At 40.9% G+C, this 17,785-nt stretch overlaps 1 protein-coding gene across 8 annotated transcripts in view; it reads left to right on the plus strand.

Moving 5' to 3' along the window:
• Positions 1–17,785, plus strand: part of UTRN (utrophin) — a 448,258-nt gene that overhangs the window by 209,519 nt on the left and 220,954 nt on the right. For all 8 annotated transcript variants that reach the window (XM_053914383.2, XM_024551943.4, XM_053914384.2 and 5 more), the window contains 2 exons: positions 112–317; positions 2,128–2,282. In XM_053914383.2, the coding sequence (XP_053770358.1) occupies positions 112–317; positions 2,128–2,282 (361 nt within the window). The remainder of the gene's footprint in view (positions 1–111; positions 318–2,127; positions 2,283–17,785) is intronic.

Here is a 17,785-nt window from a genome sequence, read left to right on the forward strand (position 1 = left end):
TCCTTTGCCTTTCCTGTTGATAGCCTTATTTGTACTAAATTTGGTGTCAGGCATTTTTCCCCTTTCCTGATAGTCACCTTCTGGAATTCTTCTTTATCGTGCTCCCTCCAGTGGAGAAGGTCAAGAACCAGTGGGACAGCACTCAGCACGGCGTGGAGCTGCGGCAGCAGCAGCTGGAGGACATGGTGATTGACAGTCTTCAATGGGATGACCACAGGGAGGAGACCGAGGAACTTATGAGGAAATACGAGGCTCGCCTCTATATTCTTCAGCAAGCCCGAAGGGATCCACTTATCAAACAAATTTCTGATAATCAAGTAAGGCTCCTTAGATATTTTTTGGCAGTAGTGATTTGTTGGATGTAATTTTTTTTCTCAGTCTACTGTAATTTTTAGGACTCTTGTCAAGATGCTTTCCCAAGTTCTTAGAGTGCACACTGAAATTTATAGAAAGAATTTGACCGGGAAGGATTTGGAACATTTTCTGGAGGCACAACAAATAGAAATGCACATACATCTTAGATTTATCGCTCACTGACTCCTTGAAGACGGAACACACCTGCACACCAGCATCCAGAAAGAGAACATGTTCAGGGTCGCAGGTCCCTTCTTTTGTCCCCTTCATATCTACCCCGAAGGTTGTTTGTACTTATAAAATTTCTTGAGACTTTCATCTGAGAACTACTGCCGGGAACCAATCAGATACCTTTCTATTAATTTCCTTTCTATTAATACCTTTATAACCAAAGTGCTTCATCAGTAGCATCAGAGTTGATGGTATTGAACTCGAAATAGAGGTTATGGTTGTCAGGTTATGTTCTGGTGTAACATGTATTCGTCCTTCAGATAGCCGAAGATGCAAGTGTGCATTTGTGAAGAGTGTAATAACGGATATGTGGGAATCGGAGTCTAAAACATGGAAGTATGCTTCCATTCTTCACACATACGGACTTTCCAGGGTTACAATTTAAAAAGCGAATGGCCAGGTGTTGGGATTTCCTGGATGGGTCTCTGTGTTTATTAATTACCTGCCGATTGTTTCCACCACATGAAGCAAAGGTAATATTAGCCAATCCCCCAATGCTTCACTAAAGGAATACAATTAAAAGTGATATCAGTGCTTTGGCCATCATACTCAGAATATCCTCGTCTCATCAGCACAAATGGTTTTTTTCTTTGAAAACTTTAGGGTAGATTTTTCTGTCAATGGCCACAAAAAGCACTAAAGGAACTTCATTTGTCATTTAGATGTCACGAGGAGTGTCTCATCCAGGGGCTCTCGGAGGTTAAAAATGTCTATCAAGGAGCCAATGCCAATGGATGCACTCAGCCTCGGTATCGCTGTCCAGTCAGCTCTCGGTGAACCTTGCTTGTCTGCTTCATCCTCTCAAGCAGTTAACTTTGTAAACAAGCACGGCCATCAAGGGGCCAGAAACAGCAGACTTCCATACTGTTGGCCCTTCCCATTTCTCTAAGCGCAGGAGGGTTCTGTAGTAACTTCATTCCGATACAATGGATGCTCTTACAAGGATCAGATATATAGCAGAAGGAATGAAAAGAGACCATTTTTTTTTCTAACTTTATTGTTATTCAAGTACAGTTCTCTGCCTTTCCCCCCACCCCAGCCTAATCCCCAGCCCTCCCCGCCTCCCGTTTCCACCCCCCCACCCTGTCATTGTCCATGTGTCTGTCCTTTATAATTGTTCCTACAAACCCTTCACCCTTTTCCCCTGAAATTCCCTCCTCTCTCCCCTCTGGTCACTGGCAGCCTTTTCTCAATTTCAGTGTCTGGTTATATTTTTGCTTGCTTGTTTGTTTTATTGATTAGGTTCCTGTTAAAGGTGAGATCATATGGTAGAGACAAATGTTTTGACCAAATAAAATATCTAAAAGAGGGAAAGATAATTTTTAACATCATCTGCTATGTACCTGATCACTTTCTTAGACTTTTTTTTCACTTCTGTAATTATTTTGGTTTAAACTTGCGTGCAAGAGTTGGTCCAGTGCTTTGCTTTCTTCCTTTGGCGTGTGTCTAACACATGTGAAGCCTCCTGGGAGGACCAGTGTCTGGGTAGTACTAGTTCCGGAGCCACCAAGTCTAACACTGACACCTGGAATTACACCTTAGATACTGCTTCAAGAGCTGGGTCCCGGTGATGGCGTCGTAATGGCGTTCGATAACGTCCTGCAGAAGCTGCTGGAAGAATACGGTAGTGACGACACGAGGAACGTGAAAGAAACCACGGAGTACTTAAAAACGTCGTGGATCAACCTGAAACAAAGGTAAACGCTGAGGTCCTGGCGGGGCGGTAGGTGTCGTCCAGTTGAGAATTTGGTTGCTTTGGCTTTCTCATAGAAACGTACCAAAATATGCAACTACTGGGCGTACATTTCATTATGATTTTTTCTGTTTTTACATACAGAATGTATATACAACATCTACTTAACATTCTACAGTGGAGATTTTCCTTGAATAAGTCTGAACCTTGCCAGTGATTATTTAAGTGTTCTGATTTTTTGGTGTCCTCTTGGTGTGACCAGGAGTGTATCTTGTAGCCTGTGATGGTAAGCAACACTTAGGTCTGCACAGCTGCTTTAGGGTAATATTATCCCTAATGGTAATTAAAACAGTGTGCTGCTCAGCTGGATCTTCCTCACTAGACTCCTGAAATACGTGATGTGTATGTATTTAGGGCTTAACGAATCTATTTTTTTTTCCTTTCCATCACCCTGTCTCGTCAATATATTTGGAACAGTCTAAAATAGCATATGGCTTTATAAGAGAGGTTTTCTGTCACTGGAACACCTAGGATTTGAGGACCTACAAACAGTGGTTAGCACCCTTTTAAGATGGCATGTTTCTATTCGGCGTCAGGAAAACCGGGTTCACCTCCTGCGTAGTGCGGGGGGCGTGCCTGTGTCTAAGAGAATTGTGGTTTCCCACGCATCTTTGTATATTCAAATGCAAGTGCTTGAAAGCTATGAAAGATATCAAGACACATTTATTTTTCAGTGAATAAAATGGGTACTACTAGAACACTGTAGGATATATGTCTCAGGTAATGAAGTATGGCCAAGCGCTTAGTAACAGTTTGACGTGGAGGTGTTTTATACATTTTTGGAAGGCCATTTCGAGTCAGAATTTCTAAAGTAGATATTTGGAAATTACTCAAAGAAATTGTGAGGGCAGTGTACGAGCCCTCTAGGGTTCTGGAGGAAATAAAACTGGGGTGGCAAGTACAGAACTTCATAAGTGGTTAAAGTAGAATGTAGCTGGAATACTGATCTTTGTAGCGTTCTATCCAACAGTTCTTTGGTCATACCAGGCCATTTGGGTATAGTAAGGGTCCCCAAACTGAGGCAGGGAAGAAGGTGAATTAAAAACAGTGTTAAGGTGCAAACTTCACTTATGAGATCAATAAATTCTGGGGCTTCTGGGGCTGCAAGGTGCATCGTGGCGACCGTAGCTAACAGTGCTGTGCCGTGTATTTGAAGGTTGCTGAGGGGGTCGATCTTAAAGGTTCTCATCACAAGAAAAAATTCTGTTAACTGTGGGGATGGATGTTAACCAGCCTTACTGTGCTAATCATTTTGCAATACATACATATATCAAATTATTGTGTTGTATTCCTAAAACTAATACACAATTGTACATCAATTATACCTCAGTTTTAAAAAAACCACCTACCCCTCAGAGAGGTGGTTGTTAACCATACTTTGTCTGTTTCCAAAAGTTTCATGTGTAAGTTGTGACTTTATTTTTGTTGTAAACAATACCCGAAAAATTGACCGTGGGGAGATGTGTGGCCCACCGCGTCACTTGCACCCTCAATTCTTCTTTTGCTTTTACTTTGTAAATATTTGAAGACAGAGTACAGCAGTACTTAGGTTAGATGGAAGAGGCAATTAAAAATGAATTATGTTCCAAGGGGATCTTTCATTTATCACAGCAACGACAGCCACACTGTTCCAGTTGTGTGGTGGGCGCAAGTGGTTGTCCTTATTCATGTTTGTTTCTTCATTTTGGGGGGATATAATTGAATGTATTAGTGTCTAGATGTGATTTAGGTGCACTGTTATCTATAAAGCAGGGGAAATATAATGAAAGCCCAGCTCCCAAGATCCCTCTGTGAGGGACAGCTGGAGTTTTTATGTGTTGGGAGGATTTTTTCTTTAAACACAGGGGATGTTTACAATTTTTAACTGTTTCAATTGGAGGTATTTGTAAATATACAGATCTTTCTTTGTCTTCTTAAACAGAGTGTTTGAACTTATATTTAAGCTTTTTTTGAATTCTTGGCCTTATTGTTGTGAAGATAGAATTAAGATACTTTAAGAGGTGTATTTAACATTATGGTTCATTTACACCAGTATCTCTCAACCCCTTATTATTTTAACAACCCCCTAAGAAGCCTTTTTAGATAGCTGTCCTCATGAAATTTTTATACCGTGGGTATGCAGTGTATCCACTTCTCTGCTTTCTAGTTGTGCTTTATACATGAACAGAGTAAACGTTTTCCCACTGCCCTCCTTCACCTTGTCCTGCCAGAGAACACCTTACCCCGTGTTAAGAATGCACGGTCTAATCTAATGCCCTCAGGCTTGCAGAAGTTTAAAGGACATGTTCAAAGTCACACGGCATCGCTAAGATGACATTTTTCTGTGTTAAGTTATGGTCATGCTCTGGGTTCTGAAGAATTGATAGTGAACTTATCCAGGCAGCATGTGAGATGTTGCGCTTTATTTTTAGTATAGGAATGTTCTGAGTGCCTTCTCATGGTCAGGTGGCGTGCGAAACCCCTCCCAGGCATTATCTGATCGATCCCGCACAGCAACCCTGGGGACAGGCCGCACTGAGATCAATACCACATCAGTGAATGAACGGCAGCAGAGAGATGTTACGGAGTACCGAGATCACCCAGCTCTTGTGGGCAGAGCTGGGATTGGAGCCCAGGCCTTTCTGTCTTTGCAGTGAGGAGGCTCTTACCTTCCTGACACATAGTTTTATTTCTTTTTTGTTGCTATCAGAACATCAGCTGTTGCTGGTGACTGCTCCGTGCACTCACCTCGTGGGGCTGTCTGTGCTTCCACTTACTGGTTCTTAATCTGTGTTGAGTTTAGAAGCCAGATCGGATTAAAGATACGGGGCATCAATTACGAATCATGCCACACTCCCCAGGATGTGGCCCTTGTGCCCTCTGTGATGGCTGCCTAGAGGCCTTGTCCCATGGCTCACCTTTGATTTCCCAGCCGTACTCTGAATATACATCATTGGCAGCCAAGTGCCGGAGGGGTGAAGGGTTATCGTACTTGCCAATGCAATATTGTTATTGCGGGATAATGTGTGAAGTTTAATATCAGCTTTCAAAGGAAATGTTTTCTGTGAATTGCAATTGGCCTAAGTAATTTGGCCATTCACAGTAACAGGTCCACCATCCCTTATCTGCAGTGCCAAAATCCAATATGCTGAGATATCAGAAAGCTTTGCCTTGACATGAAGCTATTTATTACAGTCTCTACTTATCCTGCTTGGTGTGAATAGCCTTGTTCTTAAGTGCAGAAATATTAATGTGTTTGCTGCTTCAGCTCCTACTTGGGGGCAATATGTCATACAGATACATTCATAGTAGTTTTCTGATGCACAAAAAATTTTAAATTCTGAAACATAGCTGACTCCTGATATTTTGGATTCTGTATGCAACAGGTCTGTCTCTAACATTTTAAACTAATTGATGTACCTCTGCCTCTAACATTTTAAACTAATCGATGTACCGTTTTAACCTGTGATATTTTTTCTCTTATATCTCTATTTTAATATTTATTTATTTATTTATTTTGGAGAGGGGAGAAAGAGAGGGAGAGAAACATCAATGTGCCTCTCATGCGCCCCTACTGGGGACCTGGCCTGCAACCCAGGCATGTGCCCTGGCTGGGAATCGAACCAGTGACCCTTTGGTTCATAGGTCTGTACTCAATCCACTGAGCTACACCAGCCAGGGCTCTTTTATATCTCTTAATGCCAATTAGCATTTTTTTTATTACAAACAGAGAAAGCAATAGTTGAAATATGTTCATAGTAACTTTTGGAGTGTAGATGCCTGATTTGGGCCTGAAATGCTATGTTAACCCTGGAGTGCCTATGTGTACATGCATGTGTGTGTGTCTGTAAATGTGTATAGATATAGGTATATGTATGTATACACACGTGCTTTTATATTAACATCTATACACACAGGTATTTGTGCTAAAGTATTGTGAGTGAAGTTGGATAATATAACCTTTTGTTTTAAAGACTAGCCTAGAGATCATTCGTTACTACCCCCAGAAGCCATATTTCTGCCTTGCCTCTTTTAAGGCAGCCCTCAGTTTGTGCAGGCAGAACGGACAGCACAGGGGCTACGGTGCCTGGTGATCCTTGTTCAAAATCCCAACACACTCACTTCCCATCTGTGTAACTTACCACCCTTGACCACCTTATTTCAAGTCGCTGACTCTCATTTTCCTTGACTCTAAAGTGGAGAACATATCTGAGCGTAGGATGATATCATGAAGATCAACAATTACGTGTAAAAGTGTCTTGTACATGTTATGTGCTCAACCAAAGACTAGCCAAACTTGTCATCATGTGCTCTGTCACGGGATGTGTTCCTGAGAAATCCATTGCCCTGCCGTCTGCTTTACAATACTAGTGAAATTAGCAAAACGCTGGGTCTCTGTCATTTGTCTGTAGTCATTTTGAACAGTCTCTATGCACATTAATCATAAAAGGGCTGATTATCTGATTTACTGAATACAGTGTTCGTACTTTAAATATTTATTACCAGATGGCACTGTTAGAATACGCAATTTTCTCAGGTAGTGTCTTAGTCCGTTCTGGCTGCCCTAACAAAAACCACAGACTGGGGGGTCTTATATACGAGAGTATTTACTCCTCCCAGTTCTGGAGCCCAGAAGTACAGGACCAGGGTTCCAGTGTGGCCTGTTTAGGACCCTCCTTTGGGTCACAAACTTCTCGTTTTAGCCTCACATGGCAGAGGGGGTAAAAGAACTCTGGTAGACCTCTTTTATAAGGGCTTTTATCTCATTCATGAGGACTCTGCCCTTATGCCCTAATCACCCCCGAAGGCTGAGTTCCATCACATGGGATATTAAGATTACAAAATATGATTTTGGGGAAGACAGATGCATTTGGACCATAGCATTTAGTAAAATCATCACAGGAGCTAAACTGACATTGCATTTAAGTGTTTTCTGCCTAAGCAGAAGTCTAACTGCCCTGGAAAGAAAGGGTACAGTATTAAAAATGCAATTATTTCATGTGAGAGCCACAAATACAGATTGATCTAGTGAAGGAACTTTGTTTTCGTCTTTTGCAATGACACTGTCTTTCTAATTAATGTTCATTACCTTATTAATAACGGCCAGCTGGACATGTGGGATGTAGGTAGTTCACAAAGGCTCTAGTAGAGGCTGAGTTTGTGAAGCCCTTGACTGTTTTGAAAACAGATTGCATTCCCAAAATCTGAATTTACTTTTGGTTGCTTTTCCAATTATTTTGGTTGTATATTTTGAAACTTCCATCATTTCTGTCATTACTTTTTCAGTGGTAGTTGTTTATTGTCCCTAAAGAGTAATAAAAGTGAAGCATTATTCAGCATTTATCCATTGCATATTTGGTCAATACCTTTTAACAAGGATCAATAGAAGACATTTATATTGAGATTGTGTCCTGTGGTCTGACTCAACCAGGCTCAATCTTTGTGTTCTTACAGCACATGCTGTAGAAGCTGTCACCCCCAAACCCATGGGTTTAGGGGAGAAGTGCCAGGAGCCTTACCCTTCCAACCTGCACACCAGTATGAGGCTCCGAGATCTGGGCCAGTCAGCTGGGTTCACCCTCTCAGAAGCTTCCTCATTTCCCTGGAAGTAACCTTCATGTTCAACCTGTTTCCTTTCCTTTCTTTGCTAGCATTTCATTTTTGGTTTTTCCTTCTGAGCTGGGAAGGAAACTGACAAAGAAGAAAGTGTAAAAATGATAATCTTCTGTGTTTTCTTCTTCTGTAATGTTATTTGAGCATATCAGTCATTATTTTATTGCCTTAAAAAACTACATGTTTGTAGTATATGCCTAAAAATGCCAATGTTTTTATTTTCTAAGTATTAAGCTCAAGTATTCAGATATTTTCTGAATACATGTAATTCCACAATAAACAAATGAAAGGACCAGTGTCTATAGTCTTTGCTTTCATTTGTTCATTTTTTCATTAAGTAATTAATTAAATGTGCATTTATTTAGCCTCCTGTATTTGTCAAGCTCTGTCATTAGCTCTGAAGATTCAACCATCAACAATGCCCTGCATGTACCCCCAGGAAGCTTACCTTTCACAGGGAAAGCCAGGTTGTAAATAAGAAAATGTTACATAATTATAGGTGGTTATTTTGCAGGAAAGGAAAATTAACGAGGTACTACATCAGAGAGGGACTTACTTAACCTGGGTAAATTTAGAAAGCATAATTTAGAAGGCATTTGAGCCGATTCAAGTTAAAAAGTCAAAAGATTTATATGATCTGAAGAGAAACCAGAGTATGCGCTGATGCAAATTAAGAGGAACCATCTGCAAAAATCTAGATTGAACGGCAAATGTAGAAGTCACGAGGCAGGAAAGAGCATAGAATGCGTTGCAATACAATGAATAAGGGGGGTTGAGATGTAGTGGAAGAGGAAGGCAAAGGCCAGATCATACTGAACTTTGTAATACATGGGAAGGAGTTTGGGTATTATATGTACAATGGAAAGCTATTGGAATTGTTAAGCAAGGGAGTGACACTAATTTATAATACTAAATTTAACCCCTCTGAATCTTATGTGGAGAACAGATTGTAAGGGCATCAGAGAATAATTGGGGAGACAAGTACAGAACTGATTGTTGTAGTTCAAGCGCGAGATGGTGGTACCTGGTATATTGTGTGCCAGCAATGGTGAAGAGAAGAAGATGGCTTTGATGGAGGCAGAAGAGATGTTCAGATGGATTAGATATGCGATGTGAGGGAGCAGAAAAAGGAAGAGTGGTGGTACCATTCACTAGGAAAGGCTGTAGGAGTTTGGGGCAAAGAAAAATCAAGAATTGGATTTTGAGCCCTGGTCAGTGTGGCTTAGTTGGTTGGAATGTCATCTGGCACACCAAACGGTTTGGGGTTCGATTCCCTGTCAGGGCCCTTACCTGGATTGTGGGTTTGATTCCTTGTCGGGGACACAAGGGGAAGCTGATTGATGTTTCTCTCTCACATCAATGATTCTCTCTCTCTAAAATTAATAAACATATTTTTAAAAAAGAATTGGATTTTGAAATGCTCCTTTGAGATGGCTATTAGGTATCTAAGTGTATAGGTCACATAGGTGATTGGATGTATGAATCTGGAACTCAAATATCTGGGTCCAAATATGAATTAGGGAGTTCTCAGCACTTTCATTGGAGGTTAAATCTGGGGGACGGGATGAGATCGCTGGGAAAGGAGTAAAGATAGAGAAGAGAGGAGGACACCTGGCTGAGTCCACAGATCCTAAGATTTAGTGATGGGACAAAGAAGGAGAGGACGAAAGAACTGAGATAAAGCTTCCAATGAAGTAGAAAGAAAATCTAGGACGCCTAGTGTTCAAAAGCGGAGAGAAAAGAATATGTCTGAGGTATTGGCGAGAGGAGAAAATGCTTAAGAGGGAACGATCCACTGTGTTGAATGGGGCTGAGAAATCAGAACAGATGACCTAGAACATCGTTCATGGAATTACACCGTTTGCAGATCACTGGTGATTTTGAGAAGAGCTGTTTCAAGGGAGTGATGGGACTAAAAGCTAAAGAATGAGCTGAAGGCGGAGGCGATTTGTGGAAGGAAACTAGACATGTTTGTTGTGAAGGGGGACAGAGAGATCGGGTAATACCTGGAGGGCTTTTTTTTCCCTCAGAGTGGTGACTGATTTTTCTTTAAGATGGGGCATGGTGAAGCGTGTTTTTATGCTCACGGGAATGACCTAGTAGAGGAGAGACTGATGATTGAAGACAGAGGGGACAACATAAGAGCACAGAAAGTAGACAAGAAGGCGACATCTGGAGAACTGAGTCTGGTAAGAGCGGGGGGTGCGTTTTCCACTGTGACGGGAAGGACAACGGGACGAGGAGCACAGACGCTGGCGGATAGGCACCTCAGTGGTGGGAAGATGAAAGATTCTCTGGGCAATGACTTCTGCTTTCTTTATGACCTTTGGGCCGTGCTCTCAGTGAGGTCGGAGGTGGGACTGAGAGAACTGGAGAAGGAGCATCAATGTAAAATCAGAATCCGGGTGGGTGGGACAGAGAGCTTCTGCCGGCACTTTCCAGTGTTGCTGGACAGGGATGGGCACCTCCACGTAGTTTATAATAGTAAATGTCCTGGGAAGGTAGACCTTTGTAGTGTTCTTCAGCAATGCTCGTCTCCCCAGAGGCACATCAGAGACTAGAGTTCTGGGCATAACAGAAGGGTGGGCTGGGGAAGACTGGGAAAGAGTAGTATTAGAGTTTCAGTCGCATATTGGTTGGCTAATGAGGAGCGACTGTCTGGTAGTGACTGAGCTGAAAGGGAAATAGGACGTGGTGAGATAAATCCTCCCATGAGAACAGCTCTGTGGGCTTGAATATTTACTTGCTGTAATGGCAGCCGAAGAGAGAGCTGCTCCTATGGGTTATTTGTAAAACCCAAAGGTCATGGGCAGGCATAATGGGGTGGCATGGGGGCAGGGGCTCTCGTGACTCCCAGGTGGCGTGGTATCAGCAGCTTAGAAGACTCTTCTTAAATCCCATGGAGTGACTTTTTGAAGTGTTTGGTGATGGCCCATTCACTGTGTAACAGAGACTGGTCACCAAAAGACCACAGATCATTGGTGATATCCACAGTGACTAATTCTTCATCAAATCAAATGTATTTCCCCAAAGGGTGTTTTAATATACTTTCCAGTTAAATCTTATTTTACTCACCAAAGAACAAAATCACCTTGTGAAGGTGCCCATTGAACAGCTTTAAACCATGTTTCATTGTAAGTTTTCTGCATGCCACTCAGACTGCTGACGCTACTGTTCTTCTGCTCGAAAACGATAAATATGTTTAAATCTCATGCAACTCTGAAGGTCGCCTTCTAAGTATACCAAAATTTAGCAACGCATATTTGTGGGTTTCCCAAGATGCTTTTTTCCATTAAAGTCTAAAAACAGACATATCTATTTACATTCAGACATTCTTTTGATCAATTATAAGCACATGCACACTTGATTAACTAGTATATCTTTCAGCTTAAAATATCAACTATTATTTAACATCTTTAAAATAATATTTAAACAAGGCAGTTATGTGGGTGGCCACATTTTGTTATGCTACAGAATAACTATCAGCTATTTTGATTGATTACTCTAAGCTATTTTGTAACATATCAGTTGCTTTTATTACATAAATCTCTTAATAGCTAAGAGTTTACATTTTTAAAATCCCAGTTCCCTTTAATATAAACTATTATAAATCTGTCACAAGTGAATTCCTTTCATCTTTGATGAGAAGCTTTTTATATTTTTAGTCTGTACCATTTCTTGTACAAATTCTATAGTTTGTTACTTCTTTTTGAAGTAAAACATCTTGTTTCTGCTAAGGTTACCCTTCTACTTCAAATGTTTTATCTTTTATGTTTTCAGCCTGTGCTTATTCTTTATGACTTGTAGGTTAAAAAAGATTTTTTTGAACCATTTTTATTAATTATGTCAACAATAGAGGTGGTCAGCTTGAACCAAAAGAAACAAAAACAGCCCCCTCCCCAAAGGCAGGCAGCATTATGACACAATAGGGCAAAACCAGAAATGAAGACAGTTCAGCCTCAGTTCTCTTCATCGCAGAGCAAACGATTTGCACAGAGATGCCCTGTTAAACACTGGCCAGCCGTGCGCCACCACCACAGTCATAAAGTGCGGGAATCGTGCTGGGGGCTCCCCATGTGTCATTCATAGAGTGAGCCTCTTCCTCAGCCATACAAGTCAAAAAAAAGATTTTTAACGAAACTTCTCTGCCTTTGTCTACTAGCCACAATTTCCTAAATTAAAATAAATTTTTTTCCGTGATAGCGCTCCTTCCTTTATCTTCTCTCATTACATTTCTCAGAACTTCCGCTAGCTCTGTTCTGGTCTTTCTTGAGATTCAACAACCAGAATTGCCAGATATACACTCTGCATTACAAACTGTAGAGTGATGTAGGTTCAGTACTGATGTGATCTCAGGAAACTTCCACATGAATGCTCCCCAACCTCCTGCTTTCTGTACAGCACTTACCCCCTCCCATCAGTAACGTTTCATTTACATGCGGTGATTCTTCATGAAGCCCAATTTGAAGCTAGGGATGGGGGTGAGAGTGGAGGAGCTCTTCTAGCAGCTTTTATATCTCTGTGATGTGATGAATTATGTATTTTAGAAGGACCCTTAGAGAGTCTGAAATGGGTTTTTTACTCATCCAGTCCAAGCAACGTATTTTAAGGATGAAAAAAAAATTGGAGAATTAAAACAATTTACCCCCACACCTTACAGCTAGTAAACGGCAGAGATGTCCAATTAGGTTGTTTTCTTCTGTGAGCTGTGCCCCATTGGCATGAATGGTCATTTATTATTCGCCTGTGTAGTAAATGTGCATGTACACTCCTGAGCTTCTAATTTTAGCAATTATTTTTGGCCTTGTGGTAGTACGATGTACAGCATGTGAAATTCCTTGAACGTGGATAAAAGATTCTTGTAGTGTCCTGTATACCGTACTCTAGCGTTTGGTCTAATTTTTAAAACGACAAAAATAGGTGGTGTGGAGAACTTTCACCTTTGAGCTGTAGTCTATTAGCAGTTTCAGACGAGATCAGCTGTGTTCAGGGTGGTATGGTTGTAGAAATTAGCAATTTCAAATAAAATTATATTGATTTCAAAAATCAGACTACAAATTAATATATATACTATGATTATAAAAATTTAAAATGTGTATTATAGTAATATGAAGATAATTTGAACTGCTATAGAGTTTAGTTTTCAGTATATTCATTATTTTTAATAATTGATTTCATTTATGATAAAAATATCTGACACCAGATATATGTGAATTTAAAAGTGTTCTCCAGGAAATTTATTATTAAATTGCACATTTGTAGGCTATAAATAAAATTAACTTTCCAGTATTTCACCAAACTCATATATCAGGTTAGGGAATACTATTTATTGAGTGTTTACTATGTCTTGATACATTTATGTGTATATCACATTTTCTTCTTAAAATACTGCAGGAATGGTGAAATTATTCCTGCATTCATATTAGTTTATGCAGCTAATACTCGTTGAGTTGCTACTGTGTGTAGGTCCTCAGGATACCAGGTGAGCTGGTGATGCAGAAACTTTAGACCCACAGAGGGCAGTCACTTTCTATCAGGATTGGAGGTACAGTACAAACAGAGAGGCGTAATGATGACCCCCCTCGTGGGGAGACTATCTTGGGTCATCTGGGTGGGCCAGTTCTATTCACGGGTTATTCAAAGGAGAGAGGCAGAAGAGTGAATGGGTCTGAGAGACGTGACCTGAGGAGTCAACCCCTCCCTGCTGGCTTTGAAGATGGAAGAGGGAGCCACTAGCCACAGTCCTGCCTGCCGGACAACTTGATTTTAGTCCAGCGAGACCCCTCTCAGAAACTAACTTACACAGCCACGAGGTAGTGGGCGCAGTAAGCCCCTACGGTTGTAGAGCCACGTTCCAGCAGCCACGGCACACCAAGTGCCACGGTAAAGGGAGCCATGGGTGCTCAGGGATGAAGTGCCCTATAGGTTTGGAAGGTGTCGGCACTAAGTTCTGCAGGGTGAGTAAAAATGAACACAGTGGGGAGGGGCAGGTGAGTGGGGGGAGGGAAGAGGAAGGATATTTAAGGTGAAAAGTAAAAGGTAAAGCTCTGGCTGTGACAGAGACAGCCACCACTTTGCGGTTTGGGAATCGATTCATTTTGGTAGGTAAGTAAAGCGTGAGGCTGGGAGCGATGCGGTGACTCCCGAGGAGGTTAAGCAAAGACAGACCGTGGAGCACCCTGTGTGCCGAGCAGAGTTCAGGGGTGGGGAAGTGGTGCTCGAGGAGACGGGCAGCTGCCTGGGCTTCCACAGCGAGTCAGTGGGAGCCCTGTCTGCCTTGGTCCGGAACGCTTGTTCTTTAGTTTTCATAAGCGACAAAGCAGTTTTTTTGGTAACAATTCCTGCAAAGTGAATATTTTTAAAGCAGACTCTTCTTTTCCTACTGAGAGCCAATAGGTGCTTTGACAGATTGACAATAAATGCCTTAGTTTCTGCATTCAGAATGTTTCGTTGGCCACCAAAACTTGCTGCTGGTATTACCTGACCCACTGGACCCAGTACCTCTAAGGCCCTGTGCTCCTGACCCTCCTACCTCGCTGTCCTTTGATGCGTCACGTAAGGTTTTCCGCCCTCCCTCCGGCCTGGTCCTTCATGCTTGTTGGGCGTGTAATCGCCTGTTGTGTACAGGAAATCCTCTCACTTCACCTGTAGGGTTCTCAGACAGCTGCTGCTTTCTCTGTAGTCTGGGCATGTTTCGGTTTTGATAAAACTAACGTATAACCTTTTTTACATTAGCTGTTTGCCATATAACCTATTATGTGCACATGAATATTCTTGAAAAACAGGATACTGAAAATGTAAAATCACAGTGTTTGACTTTAATAAGCTTTATAACTACTAAATTTTATACGAGTGTTTTTAAAGTAAGAATCATCTGTTCATGGTTGGTTAATTGCACATGCGTACTCATTTGATTTTTTGTTTTCTAGTATCTTTTTGACATAGCCTTTATTTGGCTATTTTTAAAAATATTTTTACTGTTCACATTTTAATAATTGTAAATATGGGAAGGCCTAGGTGGAAGATAAAACACTACCACCAACAACCACCCAAATTCTGGTGGGTAACTTCTAAATTTTAAAAATTAAAAAACTACACACAATTACCAAAAAAATTTAAAAGTGCTAAAAGGCTTATAGCAAAAATACAATTCTTTCACTACTCACCACAATTCCCCTTCATAGGGGCAACTACTTTCTCTTCTTTTAGCTTTTCCTGATGTCATTTATTTAGAATATTTCCATATTCTAAATAAAATGAGTATGCCATTATCTTCCAGTTCATTAATACTAGGCATTGTTTATTGACATGGTATTCGGGTAAATACAAGTGGGGCAACAGTAGGTTTACAGTTGTAAGTATGTGAAACACAGTTTATTCTTGTATTATTTATTAATTATTGCATTATTTTGCATATGAACAACCGTAAACCTACTTTTGCCCCCCTGTCCCCCATATATAGGATATAGTTTTCATTTGCCACCATTCTCTTCCCTTCCTCATCATTGATTTTTTTTTCACTTTTTAAAATTGTGGTAAACTATACATAGCGTAAAATTTACCATCTTGACTATTTTTGATCCTGCAGCTCATTGGCATTAAATACAATCACATTGTTGCACAACCGTCACCACCATTGTCCCTGTAACTCTTTTCGTCTTGTAGATTGAAACCCTACACCCACTAAGCACTTAACTCCCAATTCCCCCCTTGCCCCCAGCCCTTGGCAACCACCATTCAACTTCCTGTCTCCATGCATCTGACTACTCTCAGTACCTCACATAAGTGGCATCATGCAGTATTTGTCTTTTTGGGACTGGCTTATAATACTTAATGTGCTGTTTATAAGGTTCACCCATGTTGGAGTATCTGTCAGAATTTTCTTTGAAGGCTGGATACTATTCTATTGTATGTATATACAACATTTTGCTTTTCATCCATTCATTGCCAGACACTTGAGTTGCTTCCACGTGTCAGCTGTTGTGAATACTGCTGCTATGAGCACAGGTGTAAACATGTCTCTTTGAGACCCTGCTTTCAGTTCTTCTGGGTGTAAACCCAGAAGTGGGATGGCTGAGTGATATATTAACTTTATTGTTAATTTTTTGAGGAACTGCTATCTATTTATTTTCCACAGTGGCTACCCCATCTCGTTACTGAATTTTTAGATATTCAGTGTTGACATTAGTATGCCTGTCTAAATAACATTAACAGCCAAGCACTGAGATTTACTCTAATTTTGCTTCCTCTGTTTGTTTTACCTGAAATTAATAATTGCTTTGTTTTTATATGCTTGTTTTCCATTGTGCCAATTGCTACTTCTTCCCACATTTTCCAGTGGCCTGACAGTACAATTTCCCACAAAGTCGATCACATTAAGCAGTCTGTCACTACTAATTTTTTTCCTTGGAGACTTGCTTTCTAGGTCTGCTGCAGAGCCCTCCTCCTGGGGATTTTCTGTGCTTTCCTCCTAGTCTGGAATCCCTGTTTCCTGGATCTCATGGGTTTTTGTTTTGTTCAGGGTTTTTCGCGTGTTTCCTATTTGAGGTTATTTTTTCACTTTGTCAGGGTATATCCTTTGTTGGCTTTGTCAAGTTAAAACAGGAGCGTGGTGGTTGGCATGGCGATGACAGCCTTCGTCTGGTCCAGTGTGGGTCCATCACCGCCTTTTCTGAGGTCTCTCACCGTCAGCCTGAGAGCTGCTGCTAGATCTCTTGTGTTCATGCTTCCTGTGCCTCCTTCCTTTTTTATTTTTATTTTTATTGTTGTTCTATTCCAGTTGTCCCCATTTCCCCCCACTATTCTCCCCTGCTCTGCCACCCACCCACTTGTATCTTCTTTCTGGATTTACAAACTGAGTTTTGTGGAGGAGCTCTCTTAGCAGCTTCTTGAAAAAGGATGTTGGGGAGGTAATTTTAAAGGCATATTATACATAGATCTTCATTATCCATAACTACTTATAATACCATAATAAGGACTGAGAAATACGGAGATATAAAAGATTGCTTCTGCCCATAGTGAGTTTACAGAATAGGTGGACAGACAAGAAATCTCTACAGAATAGTTAAAGTAAAATTTAAGAGTGAATGAAGTTCAAATTCCAAGGGCTTTCCCAGGACACATGTGATTAATTTCTGTATAAAGAGGAGTGCTGACCTTTTATGAACTCAGAGCAAGCAAACCTTAACTGGCCTGAGATGTTTTGGAGGAGACGGTCATTAACCTTTAAAGGATTGGTAGCATTTTGATAAGTGGAGGTGGTCAGAATGACATTCACATGCGGATATAAAGTTTTTATGTGGACATAGTGTTAAGAATATTCTAGAGAAAAGGGAGCATGCCGCCTTGACCCAAACAGCATATTGTAGAGAACTCAAGGATGAAGCTGGCAAAGAAAACTAGTGATAGACTCTGGAGGGCACCGAGTCCCGGGAGAAGCAATGCAGATTTATTCTGTAGGCAGCCAAGCACTACTGGAGGTTTTTAGTAAGTAAGTGCCAGGATGAGGTTGCTCACATTCCAGAATGCCATAGAAATGGAATCATGGTATGCAGATTTTGTGCCTGGCGTCTTTCAGTTAGCATAATGCATGTGGGATTCCTCCACGTGGTTTCGTCTGTTTCCATTGCTTTATTTCCTTTGTGCAGCTGTATTCCATTCTGTGCATGTGCCACGGTTCAGCTGTTTACCAGCTGAGGACTTTTGGGTTGTTATCAGTTTTGGGCCATTATGAATAGAGCTTCTATAAACTTTTGCACATGGATTCTGTGTAGACTTGCTTTCATTTCTCTTGAGTAAATACTTAGGATTGCTGGGTTGTATCTTAAGTGCATGGTTACTTTATTTAAAAAAATG

This window comes from Desmodus rotundus, chromosome 11, assembly GCF_022682495.2.
Source record: "Desmodus rotundus isolate HL8 chromosome 11, HLdesRot8A.1, whole genome shotgun sequence".
Lineage (NCBI taxonomy): Eukaryota > Metazoa > Chordata > Mammalia > Chiroptera > Phyllostomidae > Desmodus > Desmodus rotundus.